General features: G+C 40.8%; 3 protein-coding genes across 6 annotated transcripts; 1 reads left to right on the top strand and 2 right to left on the bottom strand.

Annotated features, from left to right (window-relative positions):
* The first annotated feature begins 892 nt into the window (after window positions 1-892).
* Window positions 893-5,140, top strand: kmt5ab (lysine methyltransferase 5Ab). The gene is made up of 8 exons (XM_080466719.1): window positions 893-1,035; window positions 1,219-1,328; window positions 2,086-2,233; window positions 2,524-2,686; window positions 2,783-2,870; window positions 2,980-3,039; window positions 3,163-3,353; window positions 4,447-5,140. The coding sequence occupies exons 1-8, from the start codon at window positions 924-926 to the stop codon at window positions 4,655-4,657; spliced, it is 1,083 nt and encodes a 360-aa protein (XP_080322845.1). The 5' UTR covers window positions 893-923; the 3' UTR covers window positions 4,658-5,140.
* On the bottom strand, window positions 4,677-8,007 carry rilpl2 (Rab interacting lysosomal protein-like 2). Of its 3 annotated transcripts, XM_080466720.1 has the most exons (5): window positions 7,310-7,776; window positions 7,076-7,227; window positions 6,976-7,008; window positions 6,522-6,641; window positions 5,527-5,937 (listed from the first exon to the last, which is right to left on the bottom strand). In XM_080466720.1, exons 1-5 carry the CDS (start codon window positions 7,601-7,603, stop codon window positions 5,916-5,918), a joined length of 621 nt encoding a protein of 206 aa, XP_080322846.1. In that variant the 5' UTR covers window positions 7,604-7,776; the 3' UTR covers window positions 5,527-5,915. The 3 variants fall into 3 exon arrangements, with proteins under 3 accessions (XP_080322847.1, XP_080322846.1, XP_080322848.1); XM_080466721.1 differs by lacking the exon at window positions 6,976-7,008 and having other exon boundaries at window positions 4,677-5,937; window positions 7,310-8,007; XM_080466722.1 differs by lacking the exon at window positions 6,976-7,008 and having other exon boundaries at window positions 7,076-7,224; window positions 7,310-7,734.
* Window positions 8,008-8,787: 780 nt separating this feature from the next.
* Window positions 8,788-15,904, bottom strand: LOC308111655 (RILP-like protein 1). Of its 2 annotated transcripts, none has more exons than XM_080466629.1 (8): window positions 15,435-15,904; window positions 13,986-14,136; window positions 12,154-12,272; window positions 11,776-12,051; window positions 11,503-11,688; window positions 11,006-11,172; window positions 10,810-10,908; window positions 8,788-10,068 (listed from the first exon to the last, which is right to left on the bottom strand). In XM_080466629.1, exons 1-8 carry the CDS (start codon window positions 15,756-15,758, stop codon window positions 9,975-9,977), a joined length of 1,416 nt encoding a protein of 471 aa, XP_080322755.1. In that variant the 5' UTR covers window positions 15,759-15,904; the 3' UTR covers window positions 8,788-9,974. The 2 variants fall into 2 exon arrangements, with proteins under 2 accessions (XP_080322755.1, XP_080322756.1); XM_080466630.1 differs by having other exon boundaries at window positions 11,776-12,045; window positions 15,435-15,902.
* Window positions 15,905-18,385: the final 2,481 nt, after the last annotated feature.

Raw genomic sequence — 18,385 nt, 5'->3', positions numbered from 1 at the left:
CTAAAATTGGACCCAGGTTGTTGATTAGAAGCTTTGTTTGTTGTTACTGACTTTTTGTTACTAAAGAAAAATCCCATCAGCTTGGCTGTACGGGAGTCAGGTAATATCGGTCACATCTTGAGTAACTCCAGTGTGGCAGCAATAATGATTAAGTGCTGTGTGTTTTCACTTTGCTTTTATCCTTATTTTGCTTGATTGGGTCTACTGATTGTAGATGTTATCAAGCCTAATATTTGATATTTGTTGTCGTTTCTAAGCCCTCTTTGTTTTCCTTAATGCTTCTAAACATATCCTCCCATTTTTCACAATTAACACACAAAGGAACAAAACAAATAACAATCAGTCCACACTAACATTCTTTTCACATTTGATGAGTTTAGAAGGGATGGGATGAAACAATCCTAAACACAATGAAGCAATCCATCCTTACAAGATCAACAGTTTTTCCAAAATAAGTAAAGTTGCCTAAAGTGTGCTTTCAATGTAATTAAATCACTGCACTCTTTCGAAGGATCATCGAGGCTATTCTAAAGTTGAACACCAGCAAAAGAAATGCACATGCATTGACTAGTGAAACTAATTGTTTGCTGGTTTCAGATGTGATCTCACCACTCTTGTTACAATGATGATTAATTACTGTAAATAAACAACTGTTTTTGACTCTTATCTTTGACTAATCAATGTAACTTCTACCGATTGGGAAAAAAAAGCCTGACACTTGAACCTGTGTCAAAACGACAATCATTTAATTCGGGTCTTTTTTTTTTTTTATCAATGACAAACTTTAACAGTCAGAGCTGCGACCAATGGGAAACTTGTTTCCGCATTGTCGCCCCTCCCTCTCAGGAGAATCAGCCAATCAGAGGCTTTGCAGCGTTTTTAAATCCTCCACGTTTCCACGGCTCATTCAGCGCCGTGAGTCGATGTTTCTTGTTGCGAAAATAGGAGATAACACTCGGAAACGGGGGCCTGGACGCAATATAAAGGACACCACGGCATCTTTGGAGTTTATTCTGAGACCTGAAATGGCCAAAGGTAATTTTGTTACGGCGTACATCGGTCACGTACTCTCACGAGCGCCGGTGTAGTTACAGATCAAAGGTGCCGACGTTGTGTGGATGAGCACAGCTGTTTACTAATAAAAGACGTCGACGGAAAGAATTGAATTGACGCGGAATAGTGATGCACATGTTTATTTATGTTCCTGTTTGTTAAAAGGGAAGAAAAATGTGCTGAGAGCCGATAAAAAGTCTGAAGACGCTGCTGCTGCACAGAAACCATCCTCTTCCAAGACAGAAACAAAGGAGAACAAGCCAGCGACTATCAAGGTAAGTTTAAAAGTTTGCTTTCACACATTAAGTAATTTAGATAAATGAAGCTTTTTCACTCTAGATATTTTCTCTATATCAATATGTATTTTATACATATGTATGTATGTATGTGTGTATATATATATATATATATATATATATATATATATATATATATATATATATATATATATATATACCAGTGGTTTTCAAAGTGTGGGGTCGGCCGCCACTGTGATACATTGTACACATTATAACAGGGATGGAAAACTGGTCACGGTCAGGGACTACAAATGTTTCATCATTTGTACCAGAGCGCCAAAATATACCAGGTTATAGAAATAAATATGAATAAGTACATAAGTCTTGCCTTTTTTTTACCTTGTATATTGTTTGAGGAGCAATCATGATAAAGAGATTTGAGAAACTGTTACACAATGGATCAAAACACATTTTAATTGTAACTATTATTAGTAATGAAACAGTTACAATAGTTCCTTATCATATATATATATATATATATATATATATAACTTACCTGTTTTTTTAAAATTAGAATCTAGCTAGCACAAGAAGAGTTCTGTTTCCATCTCAATTGTCATTAACAATAATCCTGAAAAGTAAATAAAAATGAGGAAGTCTATCTTTAAACCAGAACTACTTGGTGTGAGTTGAGCTGTGTGTGGTGTGGTGTAAGCTCTGTAAACTGCAAAACATTTTCTTGATTATAACCAGTGTTATTAAAAAGAAGCAAAAAAAAATCCCCACTTTCCAGGAGTCAACAGGAAAAGTGCAAACAACTCTCCGAAGTTTCCGGGCTCCGTGTAAACCGAGATCTCCTCTGAGAGACAGCTCCAGTGTGCTGATTCAAGAAGGAAATGATTCTGATGCGGCTAATCTCGACACATCGATGCTGAAACAAGGTGAATAAACTGATGACTGTTAACTTTATGAACTGGATCATTTCCACTGCGTGCATGCTTCCCAGCTGCTCTGCTTTTGACTTTTTTGTTACCGTTCGGTCAGGCGATCCACGTCTGCTACAGAGGAAATTCCTGTATGTTTGAATGGCTTCAGTGTTCACTGACCTGTCTTATGACACAACTTAGCTGTGTCTGAAAGTGAATCACTGTCTTGATGAGGGTTCAGCGTTTGTGGCATCAGTCAGTTTCATTTTTAGCTTTAAAAACTTTTTAAAAATTTTTTTTTCCAGACCCACCCAGTGAAACGAAAGCGGACAGCCTTGAGTCCAGGGAGCAGTTGGCTGAAGCAGCTTGTCCCAGTGACAGCGTACGAGATCAGACCACTGTCCAGCAAGACTCTGTAACAGACAAGGTTCCAGCCCGGAGCAAAGCGGAACGCAAACCCAGAGCAAGGTTCATTACTGAGTCAACATAACCACGTCATCCTAAAAGCACAAGCTCTTTCGCCACCCTCCAAACAATCAGAATCTCTCCATCACTCCCTCCCAGGATGGAGAATACAGCCACACAGAGCAGAAAGGTCACGGACTACTTTCCAGTCAGAAGGAGCAACAGAAAAACTCAGGCAAAGTTAAAGGTATGTGTGAAATAAAATTACTTTTTTTCAATGGAGGAGAAAGTTTTCAGCAGTAAACATACAATTTTTGTTTTTAAATGTGCAACTTTGATCCATTTCCTGATACCAGAATGAAGAGCAGAGCCACATTGATGACCTGATAAAGAATGATGTGGAAGAGGGAATGCAGGTAAAATACGATGGTTTTGATTTGTTTTGAGAGACTTAATAAACGTACTCATCAATATCATGTGATCGATTTAATATCCATCCAGTGGTTCGAGCTACTTTGACATCTTTTTCTTGTGAACAGGTCAAACACATCGAAGGCAAAGGCCGAGGAGTGTTTGCTGTCAAGGGCTTCAGAAAAGGAGACTTTGTGGTGGAATATCACGGAGACCTCCTGGAACTCCCTGAGGCCAAAGAAAGAGAAGCGGAGTATGCTCAGGATCCGCAAACAGGATGTTACATGTACTACTTCCAGTATCAGTCCAAAACTTACTGGTAAGTCAAAAAAAAAAAAAGGTCACCTGAGGTTTTCAAACAGAAACCAGGCACAGATGAGGTGGAGGTGGGTTTCATGGAAACAAAGTGCAGATGTGATGGATTAAAGAATCACATGAGATGTAATCATTTAATGAAATGTTGTGTTTTGCCAAATTGGATAAATATTTTTTTTAAAGATCTGCACAACAATCTATTTATCTAAAGAAAATGTGTTGTTCTAACTTATTAACATGAATCCATTGTTCATGCCCAAAGTTTTTTTTACACAATCATTTTTTAGGTTGGAGTAGTATTTTGTTTTAATCTGTCCACTACAGGGAATGTAGAGATGCAGAAGCTTCTGGAGAGAAATTTAAAACGAAAATGTGTTTACATTTGTGGTTGAACAAATTAGGTCTTCCAATGGTTTGATGAGAGAATACTTTTAAAAACTCAGTGTTGCTGAGATTTTCTCGGATTTTACTTCCAGTGTGACTGACTGACTGGGTTTCCTCTCCCTCAGTGTGGACTGACTGGGTTTTCTCTCCATCAGTGTGGACTGACTGACTGACTGGGTTTCCTCTCCCTCAGTGTGGACTGACTGACTGACTGGGTTTCCTCTCCCTCAGTGTGGACTGACTGGGTTTTCTCTCCCTCAGTGTGGACTGACTGACTGTGTTTCCTCTCCCTCAGTGTGGACTGACTGGGGTTTCTCTCCCTCAGTGTGGACTGACTGACTGGGTTTCCTCTCCCTCAGTGTGGACTGACTGGGTTTCCTCTCCCTCAGTGTGGACTGACTGGGTTTTCTCTCCATCAGTGTGGACTGACTGACTGACTGGGTTTCCTCTCCCTCAGTGTGGACTGACTGGGTTTCCTCTCCCTCAGTGTGGACTGACTGACTGTGTTTCCTCTCCCTCAGTGTGGACTGACTGGGGTTTCTCTCCCTCAGTGTGGACTGACTGACTGGGTTTCCTCTCCCTCAGTGTGGACTGACTGGGTTTTCTCTCCATCAGTGTGGACTGACTGACTGGGTTTCCTCTCCCTCAGTGTGGACTGACTGACTGGGTTTCCTCTCCCTCAGTGTGGACTGACCGTGTTTCCTCTCCCTCAGTGTGGACGCTACGAAGGAAACGAGGCGCCTTGGAAGACTGATCAACCACAGTATAAGTGGAAACTGCCAAACGAGGCTCCACGCCATCAATGGGAAGCCTCATCTGATCCTCGTTGCCTCCAGAGACATCGAAGCAGAAGAGGAGCTGCTGTATGACTATGGCGACCGGAGCAAATCCTCCATCTCTGCCCACCCCTGGCTCAAACACTGAAACCTCCACCATGTCCTTATAGGAAAAAAACATTTTTCTTTATTGAATACACATCATTTTCTTTAAGAGTTGAAGGTTCAGCTTCAATTTAAAGTGTGTTTTTGGAGAAAAAAAGCTTTTAACGTGCTTTTATAAACTTGTTTTTTTTAATAAATGAATTGGTGACTATTGTAAATTATTACCTGTGCTGTAAATTTAGGAATTGAAACATAGCTGGGTTTCCAGCCGGCACGTTTATTGTCAAAGGCCATCAGAGACACCAATGGAGACGGCCTTCTGTCCTGATGGAGCGCTTCTCTACTTTCATCTATTTGATGGTGTGTAAATAAGACAAATGGGAAGGGTGAGTCCCAGGCTAACATCAAACTGGATGGGTTGTATTCTGAGTACACTTGAAGCCATTAACATGCATTGTGGAGTGGAGCAAAGCAACGAAAGAATACTTGGGACTAGAATCTTTAGAATAAAATGTATTTGAAGTGGTTCGGCTTGTCAAATTATTTATTTTTTGTGTGTGTGTGAAAAATCTGCAAAGGAAGAAGGTTGTTTGTTTCAATTAGTTTCTCCATTAACATTCAAGTTCAGATATTGGACATAGTGAAATAAAGCCTCACAGATTAGTCCTCCCACTGGTTTGTATGAAGAAATGTTCCTGCTTGTTTCCAGAGAAAATTAGTTGGAATATATTTGCGACAATCAGTTATATATTTTTGCCTTGTGAAAGTGTAAATTTTGGTCAATTAAAGATGTACATAATGTTTGGTTCACACAAGGAACTGTTGGGTATTGTAAAATAATAGATACAAGCAAAAAAAAAAAAAAAACTTGCAAATTTTTGAATATTCAACACAAGAAAACAAAGCTGAAGTACAAATAAAAAGCAACACCACCTTTTTAATTTTGGGGGGTTTTTGAGTTGGGCTCCTTCATAGACAGCTGATACAGACTGAAGATACATGTGCTTTAGATCACCAGACTAACATTACAGCTGTTACACTTTATAAAAAAAAAAAATACAAAAACGATTTCATGTTACTTAACACTAGTTAGAAAATACTTTCCAGTTCTCCTTGTGATATATTTTTACATCATTTATGCGACTGCATATTCCTCAATCCATAACAGGTTAAAATTACCAGTACAAAATATAGTGCTTGTTAGACAAATACAAGTTTTTATAAAAGTCAAAAGACTTAAAGTGGTTAATTTGACAAATCCTGTTGGTCTCATTGGTCACGTCTTGCGGAAGGTTTTCCTCTCATTTTCGACTGAATGAAAACCTACAAACAGAGAAGTTCCCAGAGTCAGCTGGAGGAACAGCTTTCCAAGTCAAATGGCTGAAAATGAAATGCTTCAGCAGCACTTCATGCTGCAGAGTATAATTACTGACAGCAGCCGTTTGGCACACACACACACACACACACACACACACACACACACACACACACACACACACACACACACACACACACACACACACACACACACACACACACACACACACACACACACACACACACACACACACACACACACACACACACACACACACACACACACACACACACTTTCCAGCTTCTGCCTCTCTCCCGCTCACCAGACATCCACAGCATCAGCATGAATCCATTTGGTCACAAGTATATTGTTAGCAGACAGCAAACGGCCTGTGAGAATAATCTCCCAGCCAGTTTACTATAGCGTCATGTGGCTGCAGCAGCAAATTCTTTTGAATCCTTTCCTTCCGAGGTACACCCAGAGCATAAAGAAGCAACTTTAAGAAGAGGGAAAGAAAGGTGTGCTACTACCTCAACACTCTGTTATTATTAGAAGTGTGTTAGTAAAGTAACTCAGATCATCCCCTCACAGTTTGCGTATAGTCGTTTTCTCCGTCATGGCCGGACTGCTCTCTGTGGCCGTGTCCACGGCTTCCGTTGCGTCCAGATCCACCTCCACCATTGCTGGTTCAGCTTGAGGCAAAATCCCACTGCATGAGAAGATACACACTTACTGATGTTATTCGACAAACAAACAAAAAGTTGAAAAGAAAATCCACATTCTAATGTGAAAGCATTCATCTTCCGTAGTAAATACAATTCAATGCGGAGCAGTGTTTAGTTGATGTATTATGCAAATCAGCAATACAGCATCTCAAAACATTCCACAACAGTAAGATCAGATCCATTTCTCTTTCATTTAACAGTTATAGTATTAAAGTAATGATAACTGCCACAATAATTAACTTTATTAACTTTATAAAGCATATTCTGACTTTGTGTGATGTTTTTGTATCTGAATAGGACATCAAGCTCCAGCCACACCTGCACATTCCATTGTTGATCGATCCAACAGCCCTGCAATAAATCCTTCTTTTTTAAAGCTGCAGGATTATTTATTTAGACCCTGTCTCGGTGTCGTCACCTCTTGTAGAGCTCCAGCTCCTCTTGGGCCAGCAGCAGCTGAGCCTTGAGCTGGTTCCTCTCCTGCAGCACCTCCTTCAGCTCCTGCATGGTGAAGCGGGGTCTGTTGGGGTCCGTCAGGTCCACCACCAGCTGGTTGGGCCCCACAGTCTGCTGTAAAGTCACACAACACAGGCCCTCTGAGTCCGATCCTGTCTGACACGGATGACCCGCGGTGTCCAGCAGACACACTCACCGCTCCCTGCTCGGAGGATCCGTCCTGGATGATCCGGTGCAGCTCACTCTTCAAGTTGTCCCGCTCCATTTTCAGCTCCTCCAGAGACAAGTTGTACTTGTTGACCAGGGTCTCGAACATCTCCAGAACGCGCACGATCCGGAACTGGAGGTCCGACACTTCCTCGCCGGTGCTGCTTATTTTCAATAAGTCCCGGCCGATCACGTAGGAGATGTCATAAACGTCCTCCACCGTCAGCTCGAACGCGTCCTTCTCGAACGCCAGAGCCGGCGACGACTCCTCGCAAAACTCCATGACGGAACTTCTTCCAACACCGGGGGGGAAGTCCACGTTTCTCCCGCACCTTCTGCCTCGAGATGTCAAAGTCAGCTCGTATCTTTTGTTTCAAAGCGTTCGGCTCAGTACTTTTTGAAGGAAGGTAGTGAACTTCCAGGAGACGCCACTTCCACCATCACTCAGCCTCCAATGAGGCGACGCGGCGGCGCGCGGAGGAGGGCAAAGTATCCTAGCTACAGGTGAGCGTCGAAGAGGCTGTGAAAGTGAAGAGGACTCACTCCGATCCGAGCTTCAGCGCAGCTCCGCGGATTTTTTTTACCCACGGTTGTCACAGACAAGGAGAACCGACGGAGGAAGACGTCTTCTCATTCTCCACTGGCGTCAGTCAGAGCGTGTCAAGTCAGTTGATGAGACACGTGATCTCAGGTTTTCGTTTCGCAATTTATAACTAAATGCGCTTTTTTCTCATAGAAACTTTACATGATACACGCTCGTATAACTGTACATTCAAGAAGGCGACAGTCCCTATTTGAATTAATATGAATTCAAATAGAGGCTATAGGTAATCAAATGGATAATTATTTCTATTGCTTCTCTATACCTCATGATTTGGTTAAAATTCATTAAATCAGCCAATTGCAGATAATACATACAAAATAATATGTAAGACCAGAGGGAAATGTTTGAGGTGTGTCTACTGTAAACACTTTGTATAGTTTTTATGTTCAAAGTTAATGTTTATAACTGGAAACCAGTCAACAAAAGGTTGCTGATAGAATCCCGAATTTAACTAACATTTATATCTGTGTAGAAAATGTGTTTGAGACATGACATCTGATTTCTATTAGCCGTGTTCTGTCAGGTCTGCTGGGAAGTGTAACTTTACTCACCATGAAGAGGAGATACATTTTCATCCCACTCTGAGTGAAAATGATTAGCAGACAGTCCAGGGAAGCTATTCTTCTTACCATTCCTCCAACAATAAAACACATCCGAATTTTAGTTCTGCATTAAAGCTTATTTCATTATTATATTAAATCTTAATTGTGCTGAATTTAATTCTAATACCAAGAATTGTTTAGTTTTTTGTTTTTTTTTGAGGTAATAAAGTGTTGGTGTCTAGATACTAAAATCATCTTTTGAGATGAGGAATCTCATACAATGTGAGGAGAATCGAAAAGAAAACACCAGGCATTGCAAATAAGTATGATAAAATAAGATCTTAATGTAATTTTTAACAATTCAACAGAAGCACTGCAGATACAGATAGCACATTAAAATGAGTAACACTGTTAAAAAAAAAAGATGATTCCAATGCAGGTGGCAATTACTTTTGCCAGCACAGAAATGTTTCATCAACACTATGAATCAATTAAAATGGTAATATCTGACAGTAATACCGTATCAATAATTTAAAAAAAAAATTTATACAAAACTTTATTTGGGACAAATATGATAAAGGTTCAGCTGGCATATATTTAATATAAAGCATACAGTTCATGAGCATGTTTTTCCAGTGTAAACCACAATGTGCAATATCAGGGTGTTTTCTGATTGGAAGTAAGTATAATTCACATTACGTCTCCTAATGTAGAGGTTTTCAACCAAACCAAGACTGATTGATATGTCTGTTTACACCACATAGATACCTTCAGAGGCATTTGTTAGTTTCTGACTCTGGCAATATACAGAACAATTATTCAGGACTGATGTATCCATGAACTTTGGCTTTTTTGAATGTCATCCGCATGAGATAATCCCCTTTGATAACTAATGATGAATTCACTTTGTGAAACTGTCTGGAGACCCCTGCTGAGGCCTACCTCCCCCTTAATGGAGTGAGTGCTCTTTGAAATCAGTCAAACACCGTAGCAGTGATTTCCTATCAGATTAATTCAAAAAGACTGAAAAAACCCCCCACAAACCCAAGATATCCAGTTAATGTGAATTGTTCCAGCTGAAAACACTCCTGACACTTGATATCATCACTAACGGTCTGCTCTGGAGTCCAGTTCAATTCACAGGCACTGTTTTCCAAACGAGAGTGCAAAACTGTGGTTTCACGTCAGCATGTGCAGCATTATCACAAAACCTTTTCATTATTATCTCTAAAATTAGACACATACAGGTGGTGACTTGATTTAGCATAAAACTGTGCTGGATCATGAATCAGAAATGAGAGGATGTCTGACTCATCAACTCTAATTTCAAATAATTAGTTAAAGCTCATAGCAAATAAGCAATAATAAACCAGAAATAAATCACTAAAACTCCCACTAAAACACAAGGCACATTTAGTTTAAAGCAACTGAACCCTTTCCAATAAATATGTGTTTAAATTGTGCAGTAAAAAAAAAATAAGAGCATTCAAGTGAGAAGAACTTAAAGGTCACACTAAGGAAACCAGTCTTCGTATTGGCAACAGTGTTGGATCATCTGCGATCAAACCGGCTGCTACCATTGGCATGATGGCGGTGAAGATCCTGTTCAGAGTGGAACAGAAAAGGATGAGAGAGATTTGAATACTGAAGAACACAGCACAATATAAATGTTTGTATTGGGTAATTCCTGTTTAGAGCATCACTGAGGTTTATTAGAGTCTCTAAACACTTTACACAGTTGAACATATGGTTATGTGATCGTAGAAATTGGATCTTGCGCGTTAACATGCCCTTTAGGAATGTGATCATCAAAAAGCCCTGGTTTAAATGTTTCGGCCTATTATCAGATTGCTTTTGGAGTACGACATTGAAACAAAGTGCCTGTCATTGTCCAAACATTTGGCCTGGTCTTTTTGAACATGGTGATGCCTACAATCAGGTTTTCACCTTCTTTCACATGAAATTTGACTCATCTTCACTCCACAACTGGCTCTTTGTTTGACTTTCCGCTATTGCAAGTAATACTTGTTGTCTGTCGTTTTCCTCTCACATTGTAATTACAGCACTTCTGTTTTCTACAACTTTCTTCTTTCTCCACATTTGCAGTGAAAGGACAAATTCTATCACATATGTATACATGCATGTAGACATCAGAGTATTTGGAACAAATGTCAGTATGTTTATCCAATTTTTCCTAATAATAAAATAAGCCATAGTATCTGATAAAGTGGATCACATTATGCTGTTAACAGCAATTGGATAATGATCAGATTGCATGTCAACAGACACAATGACACAGTGATGTGAATTGCAGGCCAGTATGACACAAGTATCTTTACTCACAATCGTCTAATTCCTGATTCAGGCTGATCAGTGGAGGCTGAGCATGGTGGAGGTGATGGAGAACGGATCATAGAGCGCACGCTATCCTCAAAGTCCTCGCTGAATGGGATGGGGAACAAAATAAAATAAACACAGATGTTTGAGTCCCAGTGTTGTGAAGCAGAATCTGTTAGACACTTTGTGGAGCAGACGCTACCTTCTGTAATAGGCCACTTCCTCCTGTAGCATGAACACCTCAGCTTTGAGTTCGTTTCTCTCCAGCAGGACGTCCCGCAGCTCCTGCAGGGTGAAGCGAGGCTTGTCTGACTCCTGCTCCAAGCTGCTGTCTGACTCCCCCTCGGATTCTGTATCACTTGATCTCGTCTGCGGTTAAAACACACGCTCAGCATTTCTCCTGTGCAGCGAGAACACACTGACACAGATAGAGAAGCCGGTAACTCAGAATAGCACTCCGCAGCCTGATTTTAGTTTTATTAATCCCCGGCTATGTTTGTTACTGCTGTAAAACCAATTCTAGATCTGTTTGTATCTCGTGTTCTGAGCAAGAGGACTGGTACATAGTTCTATCAGTGAGAAAAGACATGTGACGATAATACTTGTTATGTGAGCAGCATGACAAGGTGATGATTAAGTGTGTTTGATGTAAATAGTCGGACAGGAATACTGCGTGTACGGGAGAGTGTTGGATGTTACCTGCAACAATGCTGACATGTCCTCGTCCTCTTCGTCCTTATAGCTCTCCATGTGTTCGGAGGTTGGAAGAGGGAAAACGCTCTTGTCCCTCTGAAAGCAGTTTGCCAAGAAGTCGGAGTCCCCTCCACACTCTGCCCACACCGACTTCAGCTTGACAGAGTTTGAAAGAGTTGCTTCTGCTGTGGCCTGGACATGTGACACCAAACAGCTTCTTACACAGAACGAGTCGCGCATAGTTTCCAGATTACATTCACAGATTATGGTTTTCCTTACTGTGAGGATTGTCGGTGTCCGGGAGAACATCCCAGACCCTGAGAGAGGAAACTTTGTGATCTCACTGACTTCTCTCTCCAGCTCACACTCCCGCAGCTCCTTCCTCAACCTGGTGACCTCCAGCTGCAGAGCATTGATCTCCTGCTGTCCAGCCTGTGCCGCAGCCTCCAGCTCGGCCCTCTGCTGATACAGCGTCTTGGCCTGAGCCTCCATTATTCCCGTCCTGTGAAGAAGGTCCTGGTTGATCCTCATGAGCCGATGCTGCTGCATCTGGAGCTACGGTGGAGAGAGACCTTTAGACTAGAGGAATAGCCGTTTGAAGACCAGGTATTGGTGTCAAGGGAGAGTATTGGTGGAGACCACAGTGTAATTCCTCACCGCATCAACATCCTCGTTTCGTAGAGTGAGCTCGTGGTCTTTTGCTCGGATTTCATCTCTCTGTTTATCCACCAAGTCTTTCAGTTTCTTCATCACTTGTCTTTCTTTCTCCGACATTCCTAGAGATGCCAACAACAAAATCGCTGTGAAAATGTTCCTGCAAGTATAAACATTGTGATTAACTGCACCAACAGCTAAGAAACCTTTAGGCCTTTGTTCAGGTTTTCAATTGACCTAAGATGAAGTGTATGTCTGGGTTTTTAAAATAAAATACATTTTCATTGTGGCTTAATTAATGCGAATGGAGGGAAGGGCTCAGTGTACAACTTTCAGCTGTTTATCATATAATGATCACATCATTTGAAACAATGTGTGGGGCTTACAGTGGAAAAGGAAAAGTAGTTAGTAGCCGGTTAAAAAAGATGAACTGTAGAGACGCATCAACATGTAACCAGGCTGCATATTTTCACTTTCTTAGCTCGCAGTTAAACATCTTCTGTGTAAACCCGACAGTCACACACAAGCAGCCCAGCTTCTAGAAATCATCACCTTCCGCTAAACTTTTAGAGCGATTTGACTGTACTTTGGTTTTGTTGCAATTGGCTGTATTTGTGAAACTGAAACTTAGTTTTCCTACCAAAATACTGTATTTTCTGTGGATGTTAGCAGTAACATTTCTAGATGTAATATCAACTTCATAAAAAAATATAAAATCATGATATATTTCATTTATTTATAATCTTGATCAATATATTAGTAAATATTGAATACATTCATGCTAAGAAAATATTTTAATTAATACATTTAGTTATAAAAGACGTATACTGATGAAGTATCAGCCTTCATGGGAGGCCCCTCAAACGTCTACCCTCGGTCAGCAGTGAGAAAAGTGATCGTACATCAGGCCAGCGACATAAAACGTCTTGTTCATACTTGTTCCAATCAACTGCAGGGCCACCGACAAACCTTTTTACTGCCCTCATTTCTAATCCTGGCAATGAGGACACATTTCAGATCCGACCCTGCTCCAACAAACATATTTACAAACCACAGTCACAGTCGAGTTTCTGCGGAGCTTTGTGTTGTTCACCCATTCATTAGACTCGGAGAGCGTCCCTGCCAGGGCTCAGAAACCCTGCTCCAAACAAATAATGTGTCATGCGGTACTCCTTCATTTGTGTGTACATGTTAATGAGGTGTGTGTGTGTGTGTGTGTGTGTGTGTGTGTGTGTGTGTGTGTTGCACTGACGGTAAGTAAAGCTGCAGCCACCATGAGGTTCACACAGAAGCTATATTTTGGTCTGCTTTAAAAATAGTCACCTTTACTTTGACTGCCTCTCGTCTCAGCCTACTTTTTTCCTGGCAGGTTGCAAGTATGCGGACTGCACTGTGGAGACTCACGTGACTGAATGGGGTAAGTATGTGTAACGCACAGCAGATGGTTAATCGGCATGACGCGGCTCTGTACAAAACGCACATATGGAATACATGTCAGCTCTGCAGCGGAACTCACAGCCGAGACCAAACCCATTGAGTACCCAGAATCCTCCAGATATTGTCGAACGTGACTCGAATGGAAGGAGCACATCTAACACAGCCTGCAGATCACAGTGAGCTGCTATAGACTACAATGTTTTTTTGTTTTATTTTGATATTTCTAATTGTATGTTGCTTTGGTGTTTTCTATTATTCTGTACACTGGTATTAGAGCAATGTCACGCGCAACTTTTCACAATAAACTTCATATCGAGATGAGCCAGTTTATGAGGAAAGAAATAAGACACTTGTTTTTGTAAAAGAGAAAAATCTGATAGAACTGGTTAAAAACTCACCCTCATGTTTCTGTAGGTCTTCCTCGGTGATGGGCGACTCTTTGAAAGAGAGACTCAGTAACAGCCTCTTGTTCTCCGCCTGAAGCTGAGTGATTTGAGACAGCAGGTCCTGGACTTCTGCTTTCCACACATCCTCCACCAGCTCCAACTCCTAGAACACGAAACAGACAAATAATATAAACAAACACCAGCACATGTGTTCTGTCTTGTACGTGTCCATGAATGAAGCGTGAATAAATGATGGCGTTATTAACTTTGCAGGTTCTCTCACTCCGACTCCCGTCAAGGAGCTTTTTTTTTTTTTTCCCTGTTAAAAGACACAACTTTAAGTTTCACGTCCTAAAAGTAATCAGATCAAACACGGATTAAAATCTAGTCATACAAACATGTAAGACTGTAGTGTTTAAATAGTGGAGGGAGTTGAAGTACCTGGAGAAAACACACATGATACAGGGTTAACATGCAAACCTAATGCTGGTTTGTTTTATGTAGAATCACTTCGGAACAATATTACATTTATTCAAGTCTGAATTGGTTATTTACAGGTGTTCACTGCATTTCTGTCATTGGCATGTTTATCTATCAAACCATTTTCGATGTAAATCTGTCCTATTCCCTCACAATCACTGATCTTTGACAGTTTGCTAGTTTATTAGTTATAGAACTGAACTAGGAAATAAAGCCAAGAAGTCAGTGGCGCCAAACTCATGAAATAATTTTAGAGGTCAAACTTTAGGTTAAAACATTTAAAAAATAGAAGGGGGGGGGGGGGGGCAAAGGAAAAGGAAGTTCTTATTTATCTTGCTTTGCAGGGTTTGTTTTTGTCACTTTGCTGGTCCATATATTGGGATGTCGTTTTCAAAGTAATTTTGCTCCTGAACCCAAGTCTGTCGCTCCCTTTTGGTCTTCGTGTGGATGGGATTGAAATTAGGAACTTACTTAGAATTGCCTGCCATATTCTCTGTATGTCATTTGTTCTCTGGTTAATGCACTTTGTATTTTGTTAAGGTCACAACTTAAAAAAACAAAACAAAACTGCTTTACTGTCTGGAATCGTGACTGTCAGTATGCAAGTAGCTCAGATGACTAGTGTCCATAGAACTGTTTTCTATAACCAACTTTTGCGCTTGTTTGTTTGAAAATGAGATATTTAATCGATTGGGAATTATCTGGTTGAGGCTGAATTAAAAATTAATAATAATAAAAAAAAAAAAAAAAGGTCTGCATAAGCACAATGTAAAGGCGGTCTTCAAAAACATTACGTTTGCCTATAGACCAAACAAAACAACCTAAAATGCTCGCTTGTAAAACTAGAACCAAGCATTTGGAAGAAACAATTGTAAGAATAATTGTAACTCAATAGTCTCCTATTACTTGTCCGTGTGTTCGAGAGGCAGCAGGAGACAAACAGTCCTGGTCAGGGTCGCTCAGGTCGCCTCGCGCTCTCACCTTCTGGTGTTTCCTCTCCTGCTCGTATCTGTCGCTCCTCTCCTGCCTCAACCTGTCCAGCTCCCCCCGCAGCTCCTCGGTCTCCTTTCCCGCGGCCCCGCGGCTCACCAGGGCCTCCAGCAGCTCCAGGACACGGACCACCAGAGGCACCACTCCGACCAGAGACTCGCAGCCGAACCGGTCGATGACCCGCTCGAACTCCTGACCGAGCGCCGCCGCGATGTCGTACACGTCCATGACCGTGAGCTCCGCGGCGGGTCGGTCCAGCGCCGACACGGCGCTGCTGTTCATGTCTGCCCGCGGTTTAAGTCTCACCTCAGACATTTAGCACACCTTTTTCCAAACTTCCAGCCCGAGGAGACTCGGATAAGGTCAGAGTGAAGCCACGCTGGTCGGAGCAGAGCTCGAGCTTTGGCGGCGGAGCAGCTTCGGTTTGTTGACAGTCAACTTTTACCTCCGACGCTGCGTTCAGGGTCCCCAACAAAAACCTCGTGAATATCATCTTCGACGGTCTCGTCTCTGCAGCGATATAGATCACATGTATTGATTCACACGTTCGATTCGGAATTTAAATTTAGTGCAAACAGCTGTGTACATTCCGGAATAGAAATTTAAAGTTTATAAGTTGCGAAATTGTACATAGGTGTTGTATTGCAATGTGACTTCTTTGGACTTAAACATTTGTTTCAAGTATTTGGTGAAATAAGTGCAACTGGACACATTCACAACAAAGTAAAGCTGACACTGCAGGTTTGGCTGTCAGCACTAATAGCCAAACCACAATAGAGTTAGGATTTTTTTAAACCCACACTTTTGGATCCATTTTAATCATTTTCACCACATCATCTCAACATCTTGAGCTACAGTTAAGGGACACTGTATTAGTAATGCTGGTCAGTGACCAAAATTCTACCAAGATGATAATGTTCGAACTCACAGTCAGTCATCACAGATGCTTTATTTGCAAAAATGAGCAGATGTCTTTATTGTGCCAGCTTCCTGTACCTCTTTCCTCATATTTACCCATCCTACGGTTGATTTGAAAGCACTAGACATTTCCACCAAGTCTAAAAATGGATAAACATACTGCTTAAAAGTGTAGGCTATCACTATGGAGCCCCAGACATGAGATCTGAAATAAAACTTTAAATTCTGGTCACAAGTTAGTATTTCGTTGGCTCATATAAATATAGTTTGTGGTCAAAAATTACTATTTCCTTGCCACAAAATAGTAATTTGTGGCCACAACCTAATATTTCATGGCCACAAATAATACCTCCTCAAGGTCAATTGTGACTGACCCATCAGCCTACATAATCTGCATAATTTATAATTTACTTAGTTTTAAATTAATAGTATGTCTGTATGTTGTATGATGTTCTTGTGATATCATGAACTGTAACTATTCACATGATCTTCAATGATTTCAGCTCATTGATTATTGAACATTGTTTGTTTTGCACCAGTGGGTCATTGTAAATATATATCGAGCTTTGATATGACTTTATTTGCTGACCTCATGAAATCAAATACAAGATACACATAATTGATTAAGAAAAAAACCCATCAGCATTAAATAAGAATAAAATTGAAGACAATCATTTTTTTTTTTTTTAAAAACCATTGTGCCAAGACAAAGCAGGAACACTCCTCTCAGTTTCATTCATTTACTCATTTTGTTGTCAGCCTGCTGTTAAATGTTTTTGTTTTAGGATATGGTGAGGGGGAAAAACTGGGCATCTTTTTTGTCCTGAAGTAGCCAGGTCTTGAATGTCTTGTTTCAGGATGTTGTGCTGTCTGTTGAGATCTTCTATTTCCTTCTTAACCTTTACACATTTCCTGTCCTGGCCTTCCTGTTTGTTCACCTTTTCAAGTTGTTTAGGTAGATGAGATTAGATTTGTCTGCCTACTGGCACATCTCTCTCTCTCTCTACTTTTCAAGAACTGTGGATGGAGATAAAAAACTTTTCCTCTTGAAAAAGTGGTGTTCATTGTTCATCTCAGTGATTTGCTGTTGCACATATTTATTGGGCCTTTTCAACTTTTTTTATTCAAGTCATTGTGTCTCACCTCACACACCTCTAGGGAGCCTCTATCTCACATGGTTTGTATAGAAGTTGGAACTCCTTCTTTATGGCATCGTTTTGATGGCTCAGCTCTTCCTTGTAAATGATCTATTGGTTTTCATCACACATTTTGTCTAAAACCCGTTGGTTTTATAGTTCTAACTGCAGTTCCTGAAGTTGTTTTAGTTCATGTTCACAGCGTCCGTCTGTACTTTGGTCTGATCCGTCCTCTCCGTTAGGACACTGCCTTGTAAGCTTCTCTGTAGTTGGTGTCCTGCCGGCCTTCATTCATTGACACATTGTTAGTGGCATGGATTTACAGCCAGTTATAACTAAAATACAGGCTGCTCACTAACACTGCCAACATGTAGAACCTGAGCAAAGCACCAGATGCTATAGTGTGTAGAGTGTGGCTTTACAAACACGAGTATTGATACCAGGATGTTTTGTACTGTGGTTCATGCTAAAAGGTTGCCATACACCAGCCTGCGTGAAAACTGAACCAGTGTCAATAGATTGTTGTAAAAAGATTTTAATCATTGCCCAGTGATGGCAACACTAAATAATATACTAAAATACATTATTTAATCATTTCTGCAAATAAAATGCTTCTAGTATGATGAGCAGCAGCTGAAGAGTGGGCATGCCAGGCATCTCTAACTGTAAAGAGTAAAACACTCACTAATATATTTGACCCTTCTAAGCTTCTCCTTGCCTGGGTAGTTCTTCCATTTCCAGATATTTTGACTGCAGGTAACAGTTCCCAGTTACTTTAACCATCCATCTTCGACAGCAGACCCCAGGCGACATGTAAACTCCACACTTGGACCGAGGTCTAAACATTATTTTGACCCTCCTGCATAGAGGCATTTTAAGTACGACTTC

Source organism: Lipophrys pholis, assembly GCF_963383615.2.
Source record: "Lipophrys pholis genome assembly, chromosome: 7".
Taxonomy (NCBI): Eukaryota; Metazoa; Chordata; class Actinopteri; order Blenniiformes; family Blenniidae; genus Lipophrys; species Lipophrys pholis.
The sequence above is the reverse complement of the archived record's forward strand: the minus strand, read 5'-3'. Positions and strand labels throughout refer to the sequence as shown.

Coding starts and splice junctions, on each gene's coding strand:
- rilpl2 (XM_080466720.1), bottom strand. CDS start 7,603: ATGGAGTTTTGCGAGGAGTCGTCGCCGGCTCTGGCGTTCGAGAAGGAC. Junction 7,009..7,075: donor GAGCTGGAGCTCTACAAGAG/GTGACGACACCG, acceptor GATTTATTGCAG/GGCTGTTGGATCGATCAACA. Junction 6,642..6,975: donor ATCAACAATGGAATGTGCAG/GTGTGGCTGGAG, acceptor CTTCTCATGCAG/TGGGATTTTGCCTCAAGCTG.
- kmt5ab (XM_080466719.1), top strand. CDS start 924: ATGTTTCTTGTTGCGAAAATAGGAGATAACACTCGGAAACGGGGGCCT. Junction 2,687..2,782: donor GAACGCAAACCCAGAGCAAG/GTTCATTACTGA, acceptor ACTCCCTCCCAG/GATGGAGAATACAGCCACAC. Junction 3,040..3,162: donor ATGTGGAAGAGGGAATGCAG/GTAAAATACGAT, acceptor TCTTGTGAACAG/GTCAAACACATCGAAGGCAA.
- LOC308111655 (XM_080466629.1), bottom strand. CDS start 15,758: ATGTCTGAGGTGAGACTTAAACCGCGGGCAGACATGAACAGCAGCGCC. Junction 12,052..12,153: donor GAAACGAGGATGTTGATGCG/GTGAGGAATTAC, acceptor TCTCCACCGTAG/CTCCAGATGCAGCAGCATCG. Junction 10,069..10,809: donor GAATCAGGAATTAGACGATT/GTGAGTAAAGAT, acceptor CACTCTGAACAG/GATCTTCACCGCCATCATGC.